This window comes from Stegostoma tigrinum, chromosome 14, assembly GCF_030684315.1.
Source record: "Stegostoma tigrinum isolate sSteTig4 chromosome 14, sSteTig4.hap1, whole genome shotgun sequence".
In the NCBI taxonomy this organism is placed as follows: Eukaryota; Metazoa; Chordata; class Chondrichthyes; order Orectolobiformes; family Stegostomatidae; genus Stegostoma; species Stegostoma tigrinum.
The window spans coordinates 17,255,932-17,268,746 of record NC_081367.1 but is presented as its reverse complement, the minus strand read 5'-3'; the positions used below and the strand labels follow the sequence as shown (position 1 = coordinate 17,268,746).

The following is a 12,815-nucleotide window of genomic DNA, read 5'->3' as shown; positions in this document are numbered from 1 at the left end:
AGTGTTCAAAGTAATACCATTTCTTTATACACACAAGCAGCATAATTTTAAAGATCAGTTTACAGCACTTTTTGGAATTAGGACTGAATAGCATTCAGAAATGGGAAACTTACACCAACACTACAATGAAGAGGCAATATAAAAAAAACATGAAATGTGACTAGGAGCAACGCAATGTATCAATACAGTGCAAACAAAAAATGTAGATCACATGGTCAGATGAGGGAGAAATTCTAAACATTGAAATAGGTTTAGTTAGGCTCTGCATCTAACCCACACAGGTCAAACATTTCCCCTGGGTTGAGTTAGTGACCCCAGTTAGTGCAGTGGAAAGGAAGCTTTAGGGTGCCTGAAAGTCCCTGGTTACAAGTCAGGGGGAGTGAAATTAGACAACCAGACCCAGCTTCCACAATTTTATATAAAACATAATGACAATTATGGAATTAATAAGTTACATAGATATTTATAAAAAGCACACTATTTAATTCCTTTGTAAGCCACTAAATGAAAATTGCTTAATGTTCAAAGATGCACACACTGATATTAGAGAAAGCGCGTCACTGGTAGCATATTACACCCTGGAACAGAATATATCTTCCCCACCTAACAAAAATCAACTGACCTTTATCTCAAACATTTCAGCTGATCCAATTTTATTCTAGTGAGTGATTGATTTATTGTTTTCATGTATCTCAGTACATGTGCCAAGTGTGGTTTTGCGTGTTATACAGGCAGATTGTACCACACAGTGCATTGGGGTAGGAGAAGAGAGTGCAGAACACAGTATTCATAGACAAAGGATTGAGGTTTAGAAGAGCAAAATAATTGTAAGATATGCAAGAATGAGATTTGCTGTACGCAGCTCGCAAAATGTCACCACAATCTGGCACCATCTTGGATTCACCTATGAAGTGAAAACGGCAGATCCAATCACGTGCTCAAAAATACATTTACAAGTAACACCAGAGATCTTAGTAGTGAATGAATACTGAAGCCCTGGCAGAATTGCTGTGCGTCGAGTGACCTCTGCAAACAGCCACCTCAACTGAGTTTTATTTTCCACATCTGACTAGAAATTTATTTTGCTTTTGTCAATCAAATAATTTACATCATGGATAAAATGCAACATCTGGCATTGTGCTCTGTGTCTTTCCTTGGTTGTCAGCAATACTCCCTTTCTAATTTCACTGTGTGCATCTCTGAATATTGGTAAGCAAAATTATCATGGAAAATCTCCCCATGCCCACAGAGGAATTAGATAGTATGCTATTTTAGTATCTACTGTGTGGAGAAAAAGTTTGTAACTTGATTTTCTGTTTTGGATATTGTTGAGCTGTGTGATATAATGCTTTTCGAAAGCATAAGCGAGAATTTGATACTGAATGGCTTCAAGACTATCATGTTAAAGAAATTCTGCCTAGCAACAGCTGACGGTAAAGCTGCAGAATTTATAAGCCTAAGGTCACCTGATCAACCAATGAAATGAAGAATGACCATCAACTTACAGACAAGTATCTCCCCATTGCAAAAAATCAAATGCACTGAGGGAAAATGAACTTTCCACCTTGTAGTTTGATCTTTAAAATTTTGTTTCTACCCCCACTCCCTCAACCAAAACACAATATGTGCTAAAATATTTGTCTTTTGTCTTACTTGAGGCTGTACGTGTCTGAGTTTTGAATTGGTATAGTTTCCTAAATGAATCAATCTTTTTCAATAAAGTTACTTTTCCTGTTTGTGAAGGAACTTGTTGTCGATTGTTTTTTTCCTCTAGGTAGCAGTCAGTTAGCAAACTGATTTGATACTGGGATTTTATACATTTTGTTATGACTTGTAGAACATGAGGCATTACCACCAGCACACATTTCTCAATTAAGTTATGACAATTAATAAAGGGTCAGAGCTCCACCTTAAGGCCAGTTGTTATTTGTATCAGAAACAAGAGGTGACACGTAGAATTGTGACAGCTACAACCTTGGCTGAAATAGTACAGGATGCACAGATAATATATGGAAATCTTAAAAACTGTGTGGAGGGAAACATTTGCCAGGCCTATCAAAGGATGCATATTTCTAATCCACGACAATGTAGCTTATCAAATCTACTGGATATGCTTTAAACAGGCCGGTGAAGGGTATTTTGTAGTTTCTCTATTAGAAAATGAACTGTAACTCATATTCAACGTATCAGAGGATAGTGTGGGGGATTGCTGTAATTAAAATGCTACAAAATCAGAGTGACAAATGAGGACAGAGTACTAAATCTACCACAACATGATACCAAAGTACACAGTAGCATGTAAAACTTGGCTCTTCTACTTACCATGGATCCTGGCATTCTCTGATAGGAGCAGGATCTCTATTATTCAGAGGTATAAAATTAAAAAATTCTCTCAAGTTCAATAACGCATCAATGTCATTTTCAAAGGCCTTGTGTGCAACACCTGTAACACAAACACTTATTACAATAAAAAGGCTTTTATAAAGCCAAATCACACCGCTGCAGAAATGAAATTGTATGTTATAGCATTTGTAACACTCATCAGGTTTAGTATTGTACTATCAAAAATTTCAGAATATTGACAATAGCACCAAGGTTTATCTGTATAACTCAACAATTTACCCATTACTAAAAAAAACACAACCTAACCGGTGACAAGATACCAGGGTAAAGTTGATGCTGCATCTGTCCCACTGATCAACACAGTCTCTAAGAATCACAATCTCTTAATATGGAGAAGCATGTGACATTGACATCTATTTTACATTATAGAGATCAATATAATAAACAGTAATAATTTTTCTGTTGATAATTCTAATGGAAACAAATGAAATGTACATCAAGTAGGTACGAGGTGGTGGAGAATTCTTGTAACAAATAAGAAAAGCTTTTTTCCAACTATGTTAAAGGTCTAAGATTCGTGGTAAGATTATCTGAGATGGATCGGAAAGGATCAGATATGACAGTGATATTGAACCACCATTTGGCATCAACTTTTACTCACTCAACTTACAATAGTAAACAGTACAACAGTGAATAAAATAGAGGAGGGTGCCTTCTTAACATGAATAAGCTTTATTAAAATAGATCTGACTGGCAAAAAGCAATTAAAATGGATGTATGTTATATACTTTGCCCAGATCTTTAACAGCCACAAGTCAAGAACTGGCTCCCTAATTGAAAAAAAAACAATGTTAATATAAGATTCCAATTTTGATTAAGTTTTATAATGGCAGGCCATTGGTACAGGTAAGATGGTCAAAGACAATATTAGAAATACACTTGAAGGTAATTTAGGCAGGGAGGGCATCTTGGCGACAGCTAACATGGCTTCTGAGAAAGAAAGGTCCAATATTTTATAGTGCAACTTTGAGGGAACAGAATGGAAGATGCAACAATGCAAATTTCACAACTTTAATAACTCGTTCTGGAAGAAACTGTTTTGAGATGAAAGGGACAAAGACAACTGCTACACAGACTGAAAGCAATTAGCCACATCTTGGCGAGATTACATAAACAAAACTGCTTTGACACCTGCTTGATAAACTGGATGCTTTATTGCCACAAAGTAAGGAATTGCCCTGCAGAAAAAGCTGTGTTTGAAACTGACATCTAACCCCAAAAATAACAAGGAACAGGAGAGTGACTTTTGATAAGAACGCAAGCCACAGACTCAAGGTCTCCAGAAATGTAATCAGTGTTGGGGATGAAAGAATCTATTTGAATCATCAATAATGTCACACCACAAACTTGAAAGAGAGAAAGTTATACAAGAATCCAACACCAGAAGAAGTCAGTAGCAGAACTTCAAAAAACACTGCACGAGGATCAATCCCTGGCCACTTGCACAGACAAACTGCTTTTGGTTGAAATCCTAGCTAGATTCCACCATTAATTGGGTAATAGCCAAGTTGGGTTGTGAGGGTTAATTTGCTTACTTGAGGGGTCTTGTTTTTGTTGCTAAATGCAATAAAGTTTAAATCATTGTTTTAGTGCTTCACTGTGAGATTCCTTAATTATTGTATTGTAGTGATTTACCAATGATAAAGGTGTTGAAAGATATATGTAGATATACAAATACAGTTTATTCCTCTCTTAAAAATTCATGGCTACTGCTGAGAAGTCAAGTCTTAAGCAAATAGAGTACCATGAGATATAGGAGCACAAAATAAGCCATTCAGCCCATGGCTCTGCCATTCAATCATGGCTTATAAGACTGATAAAGCAGGGCAGCACACTGGCTCAGTGGTTAGCACTATTGCCTCACAGTGCCAGGGACCCGGATTCAATTCCACCCCTGGGTGACTGTCTGTGTGGAGTTTACACATTCTCCCTATGTCTGCATGGGTTTCCTCTGGGTGCTCCAGTTTCCTCCCACAGCCCAAAGATGTGCAGGGTAGGTGGACTGGCCATGCTTAATTGCCTGTAATGTCCATGGATGTTTAGGTCAAGTGGGTTAGACATGGGGGAATGCAAGGGTAGGGGAATGAATCGGGGTGGGATGCTCTTTGGAAGGGCGGTGTGGACTTGTTGGGACGAATGGCCTGTTTCCACACTGTAGGGATTCTATTAAGTTCCATAACCCTATTCTCCTGCTTTCTTCCTGTAACCCTTGATCCCCTTGACAATCAGGAACCTGTCTTAATTAGTCTTAAGTATACTCAATGACCTGGCCTCCACGAGTTCCATCGATTCACTTTTGTCCGGCTGAAGAAGTTTCTCCTTATCTCCGTTCTAAAAGGTCTTCCCTTTATTCCAAGGCTGTGTCATTGTGTCCTAGTCTCTCTAATCAATGGAGGCATCTTCCCAACATCCACTCTGTCCAGGCCATTCAGTATTCTGTAACTTTCAATTAGATCCCCCTCATCCTTCTAAACTCCATGAAGTGTAGACCCAGAGTCCTCAAAAGTTCCTCATCAGTTAAGGTCTTCATTCCTGGGACCATTTTCATGAACCTCCTCTGAACGCGCTCCAGAGCCAGTACATCTTTCCTGAGATATGGGGCCCAAAACTGCACATACTACTCCAAATGTGGCCTGACCAGAGCCTATTAGAGCCTCAGATGTACATCCTCACTTTTATATTCAAGTCCTCTCAAAACAAATGCCAACATTCTATTTGTCTTCCTGACTACTGACTCAACCTGCAAGTTACCTTGAGCAAATCCTGGACTAGAACTCCCAAGTCTCTTTGCAATTCAGATTTCTGAATTTTCTCCTCATTTAGAAAATAGTCCATGCCTCTAATCTTCTTACCAAAGTCATGACCTTCCACTTTCCCACACTGAACACCATCTGCCACCTCTTTGCCTACCTCTCCAGTTACCTTGATGGCATTCTGCCTAAGTTTGCAGAAGATTCAAGACCATAAGACATAGGAGCAGAAATTAGACCATTCAGCCCATTGAGTCTGCTCCGCCATTCAATCATATCTAATACGTTCCTCAACCCCATTCCCCTGCTTTCTCAATGGCCTGGCCTCCACAGCCTTCTGTGGCAGTGAATTCCATAGATTCATCACTCTGACTGAAGAAATTTCTCCTTATCTTCATTCTAAAAAGGTCTTCCCTTTAGCCAAAGGCTGTGCCCTTGGGTCCTAGACTCTCCTACCAATGGAAGCATTTTTGCAACATCCATTTTGTCTAGGCCATTCAGTATTCTGAAAGTTTCAATTAGATCCCCCCTCATCCTTCTAAATGCCAATGAGTATAGTCCCAGAGTCCTCAAATGTTCCTCATATGTTAAGCTTTCCATTCCTGGGACCATTCTCATGAACCTCCTCCGAACCTGCTCCAGGACCAAAACATCCTTCCTGACATATGGGGCCTAAAACTGCACACAATACTCCAAATGTGGCCTGACCAGAGCATTATAAAGCCTCAATAGTTGACCTCTGCTTTTATATTCAAGTCCTCTCAAAATAAATGCCAACATTGCATTTGCCTTCCTAACTACTGACTCAATCTGCAAGTTTTTCAATATTATTCAATTACTCAATACTGCCTGTCCCTCCACCTATCTTTGTATCATTTGCAAACTCAGCCAGAATGCCCACAGTTCCTTCATCAAGATTATTAATGTATAAAGTGAAAAGTTGTGGTCCTAGCGCTGACACGTGTAGAAAACCACTTGTCACTGGCTGCCTTCCTGAGAAAGAACCCTTTATCCTGCTTTCTGCTTTCTGCCAGGCAGCCATTCTTCTATCCACAGTAGCACCTTGCCTCCTACACTGTGGGCCCTTATCTTACTCAGCAGCCTCCTGCGTGGCACATTATCCAAGGCCTTCTTGAATTCCAGGCAGATAACATCTACTGGCTCTCCTTGGACCACCCGGCTTGTGACTTCCTCAAAGAATTCTTGCAGATTTGTTCGGCATGACCTCTCCTTGATGAAACCATGCTGGCTTCGCTCTATTTTACGGTACATTTCCAAATATTCAGAAATCTCATCGTCTGCAATGGACTCCAAAATCTTACCCAAGACCGAGGTTAAGATAATTGGCCTGTAATTCTCCATCTTTTGCCTTACTCCCTTTTTAAGCAGGAGTGTCATGTTAGCAATTTTCCAGTCCTCCGGAACCCTCCCTGACTCTAACAATTCCTGAAAGATCACCACTACTGTTTTCAGCTATCTCCTTTATAACTATGGGGTGTAGTCCATCTGGTTCAGGTGTTTTGTCCATCTTCAGGTCAATCAGTTTTATTAGCACCTTTTCCTTGGTGATGGCCACCATACTCAGCTCTGCCCCCTGACTCTCTTGAATTTTTGGGATTTTACTTGTGTCTTCCACTATGAAGACTGACACAAAGTAATTATTCATTTCCTAGGCAAATTTCCTTGTTCCCCACTACTATCTCTCCACTGTAATTTTCCAGTGGTCCAATGTCCACCTTTGCTTCTCTTTTGCCCTTTATATACCTAAAGATACTGTGACAGTCTTCATTTACATTACTAGCTAGCTGACCCTCATTTTTAATCTTCTCCCTCCTTATTTTTTTTTGTTGCCCTCTGTTGGTCTTTGTAAGCTTTCCAATCCTCTGGTTTCACACTGCCCTTCGCCACATTATATGCTTTCTCTTTTGCTTTTATGCTGTCCCTGACCTCCTTAGTCAGCCATGGTTGCCTCATCCTCCTTGTACCATGCTTCTTTTTCCCAGGGATGAATTTTTGCTGCATCTCCTTAATTACTCCCAGAAACCCCTGCCATTGCTGTTCTACTGTCTTTCCTGCTAGGCTCCTCTTCCAGTTAATTCTGCCCAGCTCCTCCCTCATACCTCTGTAGTCGCCTTTAGTCAGCTGTAATACCGTTACCTCTGATTCTATCTTCTCCCTCTCAAATTGCAGAGAAAATTCAATCATTTGATCACTGCCTCCTAAAGATTCATTTACCTTAGGCTCCCCTATCAAGTTTTCCTCATTGCAGAACACTACATCCAGTATTGCCTGTTCCTTTGTGGGTTCCACCACGAGCTGCTCCAAAAAGCTATCTCGTAGACATTCCACAAAATCCTTTTTGTGCAATTCACTAGCAATCTGATTTCCTCAGTCCACTGCAGTACCAGGTTGCATTCGTTTCTTGTTGACAATATCACATTTCTGACAGCCACAAGTGACAGAGGACCTTCAGTTTGGGGAGCAGTTCAGTCAGGCTTGGGTCTTGTGCCTGAATTAACATGTCAGCTTTCGGAGTTTAGAAGGATGTCAGAGACGTTGATTCTTGGAGTGTTCTTTGTCTCTCCAGAAATACTTTTGACATATTTCTTCTTCTGCTTGTTTAGGAGTGATATTGTTCCTCCCTGAGAAACCGGGGAGATGTTTCCCCTTTACCGACTAATTCCAACTTCACACAGCTTCCCAGTCTGCTTGCCAAGCATTAATGTAATAAAACTCTACCCTTGTCTGTCTTTTTTTTTAAAATAAACTGGCTTGTGTTTGCCACAATTTCCCTTTTGTAAAAATACACACCCCAGTTCTTCTGATTTTTGTGTTCCAAAAAGTGACGTGGTAAATCCTTTGCAACCTGGAAGTTGTTTAAACTTTCATTTTTCAAATTCTCGTAATCTACAAATATATATTGGTTCACAACAATATAAATTTGTTCAGTGGATAACAAACTGTCTGGAATTGTGTTTGGTTATACTTCTACAAATCAAAGATTATCTTGCACAGATCAGCGACGACTGTCAGGGTATAACAGATACCAAACAAAAGATTTATTTTCCTGGAGTAAGTGGAAAAACCTGGAAGATTTTTGACTGTTTGTTTGGACATATTGTAGATTTCCTGTTTGACAAGTAAGCATGAGCCTGTCCCACCAAGCCATAATGCCTTGTGTGTCACGATACAATATTTAGCATCTGTATACCTCTTGAAAGGTGGGGGAATAAAATCCCATTGAGGAAAACTGGAAAATTCCTGTCAAGCCCCAGGAGTGATCAAAATTCTCCAGCTGCCCCTGGCAACCTTGACTTCTATCTGCCTTTTCATTGATATCAGTTCCACCCCAGCTAGAAATCTATGTGGCTGTCTTGACTATACACTTGAGCTGACAGCCCGTTCTATCAGTCATTGTTCTCTGAGGAAAAGGTGTTCCAATTAATAACCCACCCATTGCTACCCCTGTTTAACTTGCAAGCAACCAGTTTAAATAATTTGTCCATCAAAGAGAGAGCATTGTTCCTTCCTTCCTTTTGTAAAACTCAGTCGGATTACTTAAGCCAAAAATATGTAGAAAACTAGTGCTTTAAACTGTGAATTAATGTTGCGACATCATTTTCACAGCCTCTGTATTCACTCCTATTAATGCTTGCATTAGAAAGAAATATGTCAAAAGTATTTCTGGAGAGACAAAGAACACTCCAAGAATCAACGTCTCTGACATCCTTCTAAGCTCTGAAAGCTGACATGTTAATTCAGGCACAAGACCCAAGCCTGACTGAACTGCTCCCCAAACTGAAGGTCTTCTGTCACTTGTGGCTGACAGAAATGTGATATTGTCAACAAGAAACATAGGAACTGAGAGCAATCACCCCATTCTACCCTTATAGTTTGGGCTCGAGATTTTTTGTCTATTATGCCACTCAAAATTGGTCTGCAGCAGTGTTGTATTGTCCTGTGTGTACATTTGCACATGAGACAAAGGGAGGATAGAGTTTAGTCTTGCATTGTAGCTTAGTAGATAACCAGTTTGGCCATACATTTGAAGCATAATTTTGTTTTCTAATAAACAAGTTACTTTTGAGTTTACTGAAGAAACCTGGCAAACATCTCTTTCAATTTAGATAACAGTAAAAAAGAAAAAGAGTTTTTCTGTGATCATATAAACATCGACCTTTGATATGGTTCAGAGTGTAGTGGGGCTTTATTTGCAGTGCACTCCTCCCATCAGATTTGTAGGAATATTTTATTAAATTAGAACCAAAATCTAAATCCAACTGAAGGTCTGAATACAAGAGGAACTGTACCCAGCAAACTGACAAAGGTTGTGATAACCCCACTACCTGAGCTAGATAAATGGCGGCCAAGGATTCAGCATATTTAAGATTCAAAATATAAATCATTCACTATCAGTCTGACACCTTAGAGTGCTGTATGCACTCAGTAAAAATATTTACACTGTAAATGAATGCCATCTAACCTGAAATTGCAGTGTGAGTTTTAGCACCACCCAGATCTTCCTGAGTCACATCTTCATTTGTGACAGATTTCACTACATCAGGACCAGTTATGAACAAGTAGGATGTATCCTACAACGTGAAACCACATCTCAATATTGATTTAATTATCACCAACTAATAAAAAAAAAGTTTATGACTTTCATAACAACCTCTAAAACAGGACCTCTTACTCAGTATCATCATATGTCTTATTTGGCTTAAAAGAATATACTTTGGGTTTCCATCAAGGGACTCATTTAGAAGCAAAGAAGATGGACTTAAAACGCAAAACAAAACATTAACATTAACAATTTGTAATTGCAGCAGACACACGAATAGTAAAACATGGAAATCAGCAGTGTCTAGAGTCTGAAAATAAGGAGCTAGAGAAGAAGTGCAGATAAGTAGAACCAGCAACGCCAGATGTCGCATCATAATCCAATAAGCCAATACTCAAAGAGACTGAAACTTCCCCACCGTTTTCAAAGCCTTGTTGCCGCCTGTATCCCTTTCATAGCTTGTTAATCAGGCAAAGATACTGAACCTGCACGTTACTAAAGAATTCTTTTCATAACATCGCAAACAGTTTGTGTCCGTCATGTGGCCCTTTCACCGTCCTCTATTTTAAACTCAGGTCATGACTGATCTTTTACCTCAACTACACCTTTTTAAATTATTTAACTGCATTTGATTTTCTTAGTATTCAATAATATATCAATTTCTGCCTTGTATAACTGAAAGATCAGAATCCTCTGGGGTTTAGAATTCCGAAAATTCACAACCCCTTAAGTAGTATTTCTGCTCATCCCAACCCGAAACGGCTGATCCCTTATTCTGAGACTGATCCCTCATCCTCAACTTCTGAGTCAGTGGAAGCATCTTTCAGCATCTACACTGTAAAGCTCGTGGGCACATTCTGTGTTTCAAATCACTTCTCATTCTTTCACCCTCTAGGGCAGGGCTTCCATTACCGTAGTTGTGCAACACCCCCCAAAGAGGCACTGCCTGCAGCAATGGCTGCTGGAGAGCTCTGAATGAGTTCAATAGCTAAGTTCCCCTTTAAATTCCTCAACTCCAGCCCTTGCTTGTCCTCCCTCGTGAGATCTCTTCCCATATCCTCAGCTCATGCCATGCCCCTCCAACCTAACTCAACTCCCCCACCCTCGCACCATCCCATCTCTGCAGACCCCAACACCTCTCACCTACCCTCACCCCACCATGTCCTTGTCTTTCCTCCCACCAACCCCTGTCCTCCACTCTTCCCACGCTGACCCCCTTCATCCAAGCCCTGCACCCCCACCACCCTCATCCCAACTCATGGCTGTCCCGCCACAGATCCTCTTCTACGACCCCCAACCATTGAGCCCCCCTCCCAAAACCTCACCCTGCTGCACATGTGCAGCCTTTAGGTCTTCTCCCACTCCATCCTGGCCCACCTTCATCATGTTCTCCCTACATGGCACTCTCCCCCTCCAGTCACCCTTGCCCCAAAATTACCCAACCAGCCCCTCTCCTGTAACTGGCCTCTGCTGGTCAGCCTGGGAAAAGCACTGCATTTCAGAAATATTCGTCATGCCACAGTGGCCGTTAATAGCACAGTGGAAAATTTTCTGTAATTAAATCACATTATGCCTTACCTTCACCATAAACGTGAAATCTGTCAATGCAGGGGAGTAGACAGCGCCACCAGCGCAAGGACCCATAATAAGGGATATTTGAGGAATGACACCAGAGGACAGTACATTTCTCTGTAACATATTAAATTCATGTTTACTAGCCAAGTGTTTGCAAATCTGCACAAAAATATGCTGTTGATTGTGTGGGAAGATAAATTAAGCACATCCCCCCGATGGTCATCAATTCTTCCGGGAAGATTATTTCACTATTGCAGTCCACTAATTAGTGTATTTTACAGAAGGATAAAACCACGTTTAACACATCACCAGAATATTGAAAAAAACCAATCATATCTGTAGTAATTCTTATAAGAATCGTGGTAAATTTTAAAATGACACTTCCATAAATTACATAACAAAACCAAAAACTACAGTATTTTCATAGACAAAGACAAGGAAAAAAACTGAAGGTCAAAGGTCAACAAATCCAAATGTGATCAAAACATTGCTGTAGATGGTTGATTTGCCAGGTTCAGGTACTTAGTATAGAGGAAAAAAGTGGAGGCAAAAAACTGTGCTTCCTCCAAAAACTAACAATGGCACAGCATGGAAAAAATGCTACAGGGACAGACTGCACAAATCCACTCTGATAAACTGTGCTGGGGAGAGCATGATTGAAAAACTAATTGCAACAGAATTTTCTTTTCATTCGTTAATGGGATGTGGATGTTAATTGCCCTGAAAGTGACTGTGGTGAGTAGCAACCCTGAACAACTGCAATTCTTGGGGTGTAAGAACACCCATGGTGCTGTTAGGAAGGAGCGCCAGGATTTTTGAACCAGTGAATGTGAAGGAGCTCTAATTCAGTCCTAAATGAGAATGACATGCAGCCTGGAGAAGACAGTGATATTCCCATGCTTATTCTGCCCTTGGCTTCCCAGCTGTAGAGGTCATTGCATTTGGAAGGTGCTGCCAAGGAGCCTTGGTGAGTTACTGAACCATCTACAAGATGCACTGCAAAATGCTGCCACTATTCTTTGGTGGTGAAGGGAACGAGTGCAGAAGGTGTTGGATAGGGTGTCAACCAAGTGGGCTGACTTGTCCTAAATGGTATTCAATTTCAGGAGTGTTGCTGGAGCTACACTCATCCAGGTCAGCAGTGAGTAATCCATTACATGCCCAAATTGTGCCTTACAGGCAGTCAACAAGCATTGGAAAGACAGGAGGTAAAATTATTTAGCACAAAATTCCTAGCCTCTGACTTCTCTATTAGCCATAGTTCTTACACAGCTGGTACAGTTCTCTTTCTAGTCATGGTAATCTCTGTGCAATCATCAGTGAATATCCCCATCTCTGATCGCGAAGGGAATGGGGAACAGCAGTGGGAGGGGGTGGTAAGTGTAGGTAATTTTGAAAGTGATATATTGGCACATGTGGGAATCGCATTTTTGTTTTTAATGAAGACAATTCTGATAAATTCTGCTCACCCTGATCCTAAAATAAACAGCACGATCCACTGTTTTAAAAAATTCAAAGGGATGTGG

The 12,815-nt window shown here is 40.4% G+C and overlaps 1 protein-coding gene across 1 annotated transcript in view; it reads right to left on the bottom strand.

The window, feature by feature from the left end:
* The window catches only part of pccb (propionyl-CoA carboxylase subunit beta), a 53,330-nt gene that overhangs the window by 20,707 nt on the left and 19,808 nt on the right, over positions 1 to 12,815 (bottom strand). The window contains exons 6-8 of the mRNA XM_048542753.2: positions 11,293 to 11,403; positions 9,637 to 9,745; positions 2,323 to 2,443 (exon numbers count right to left, since the gene is read on the bottom strand). Coding sequence (XP_048398710.1) covers positions 2,323 to 2,443; positions 9,637 to 9,745; positions 11,293 to 11,403 — 341 coding nt within the window. The remainder of the gene's footprint in view (positions 1 to 2,322; positions 2,444 to 9,636; positions 9,746 to 11,292; positions 11,404 to 12,815) is intronic.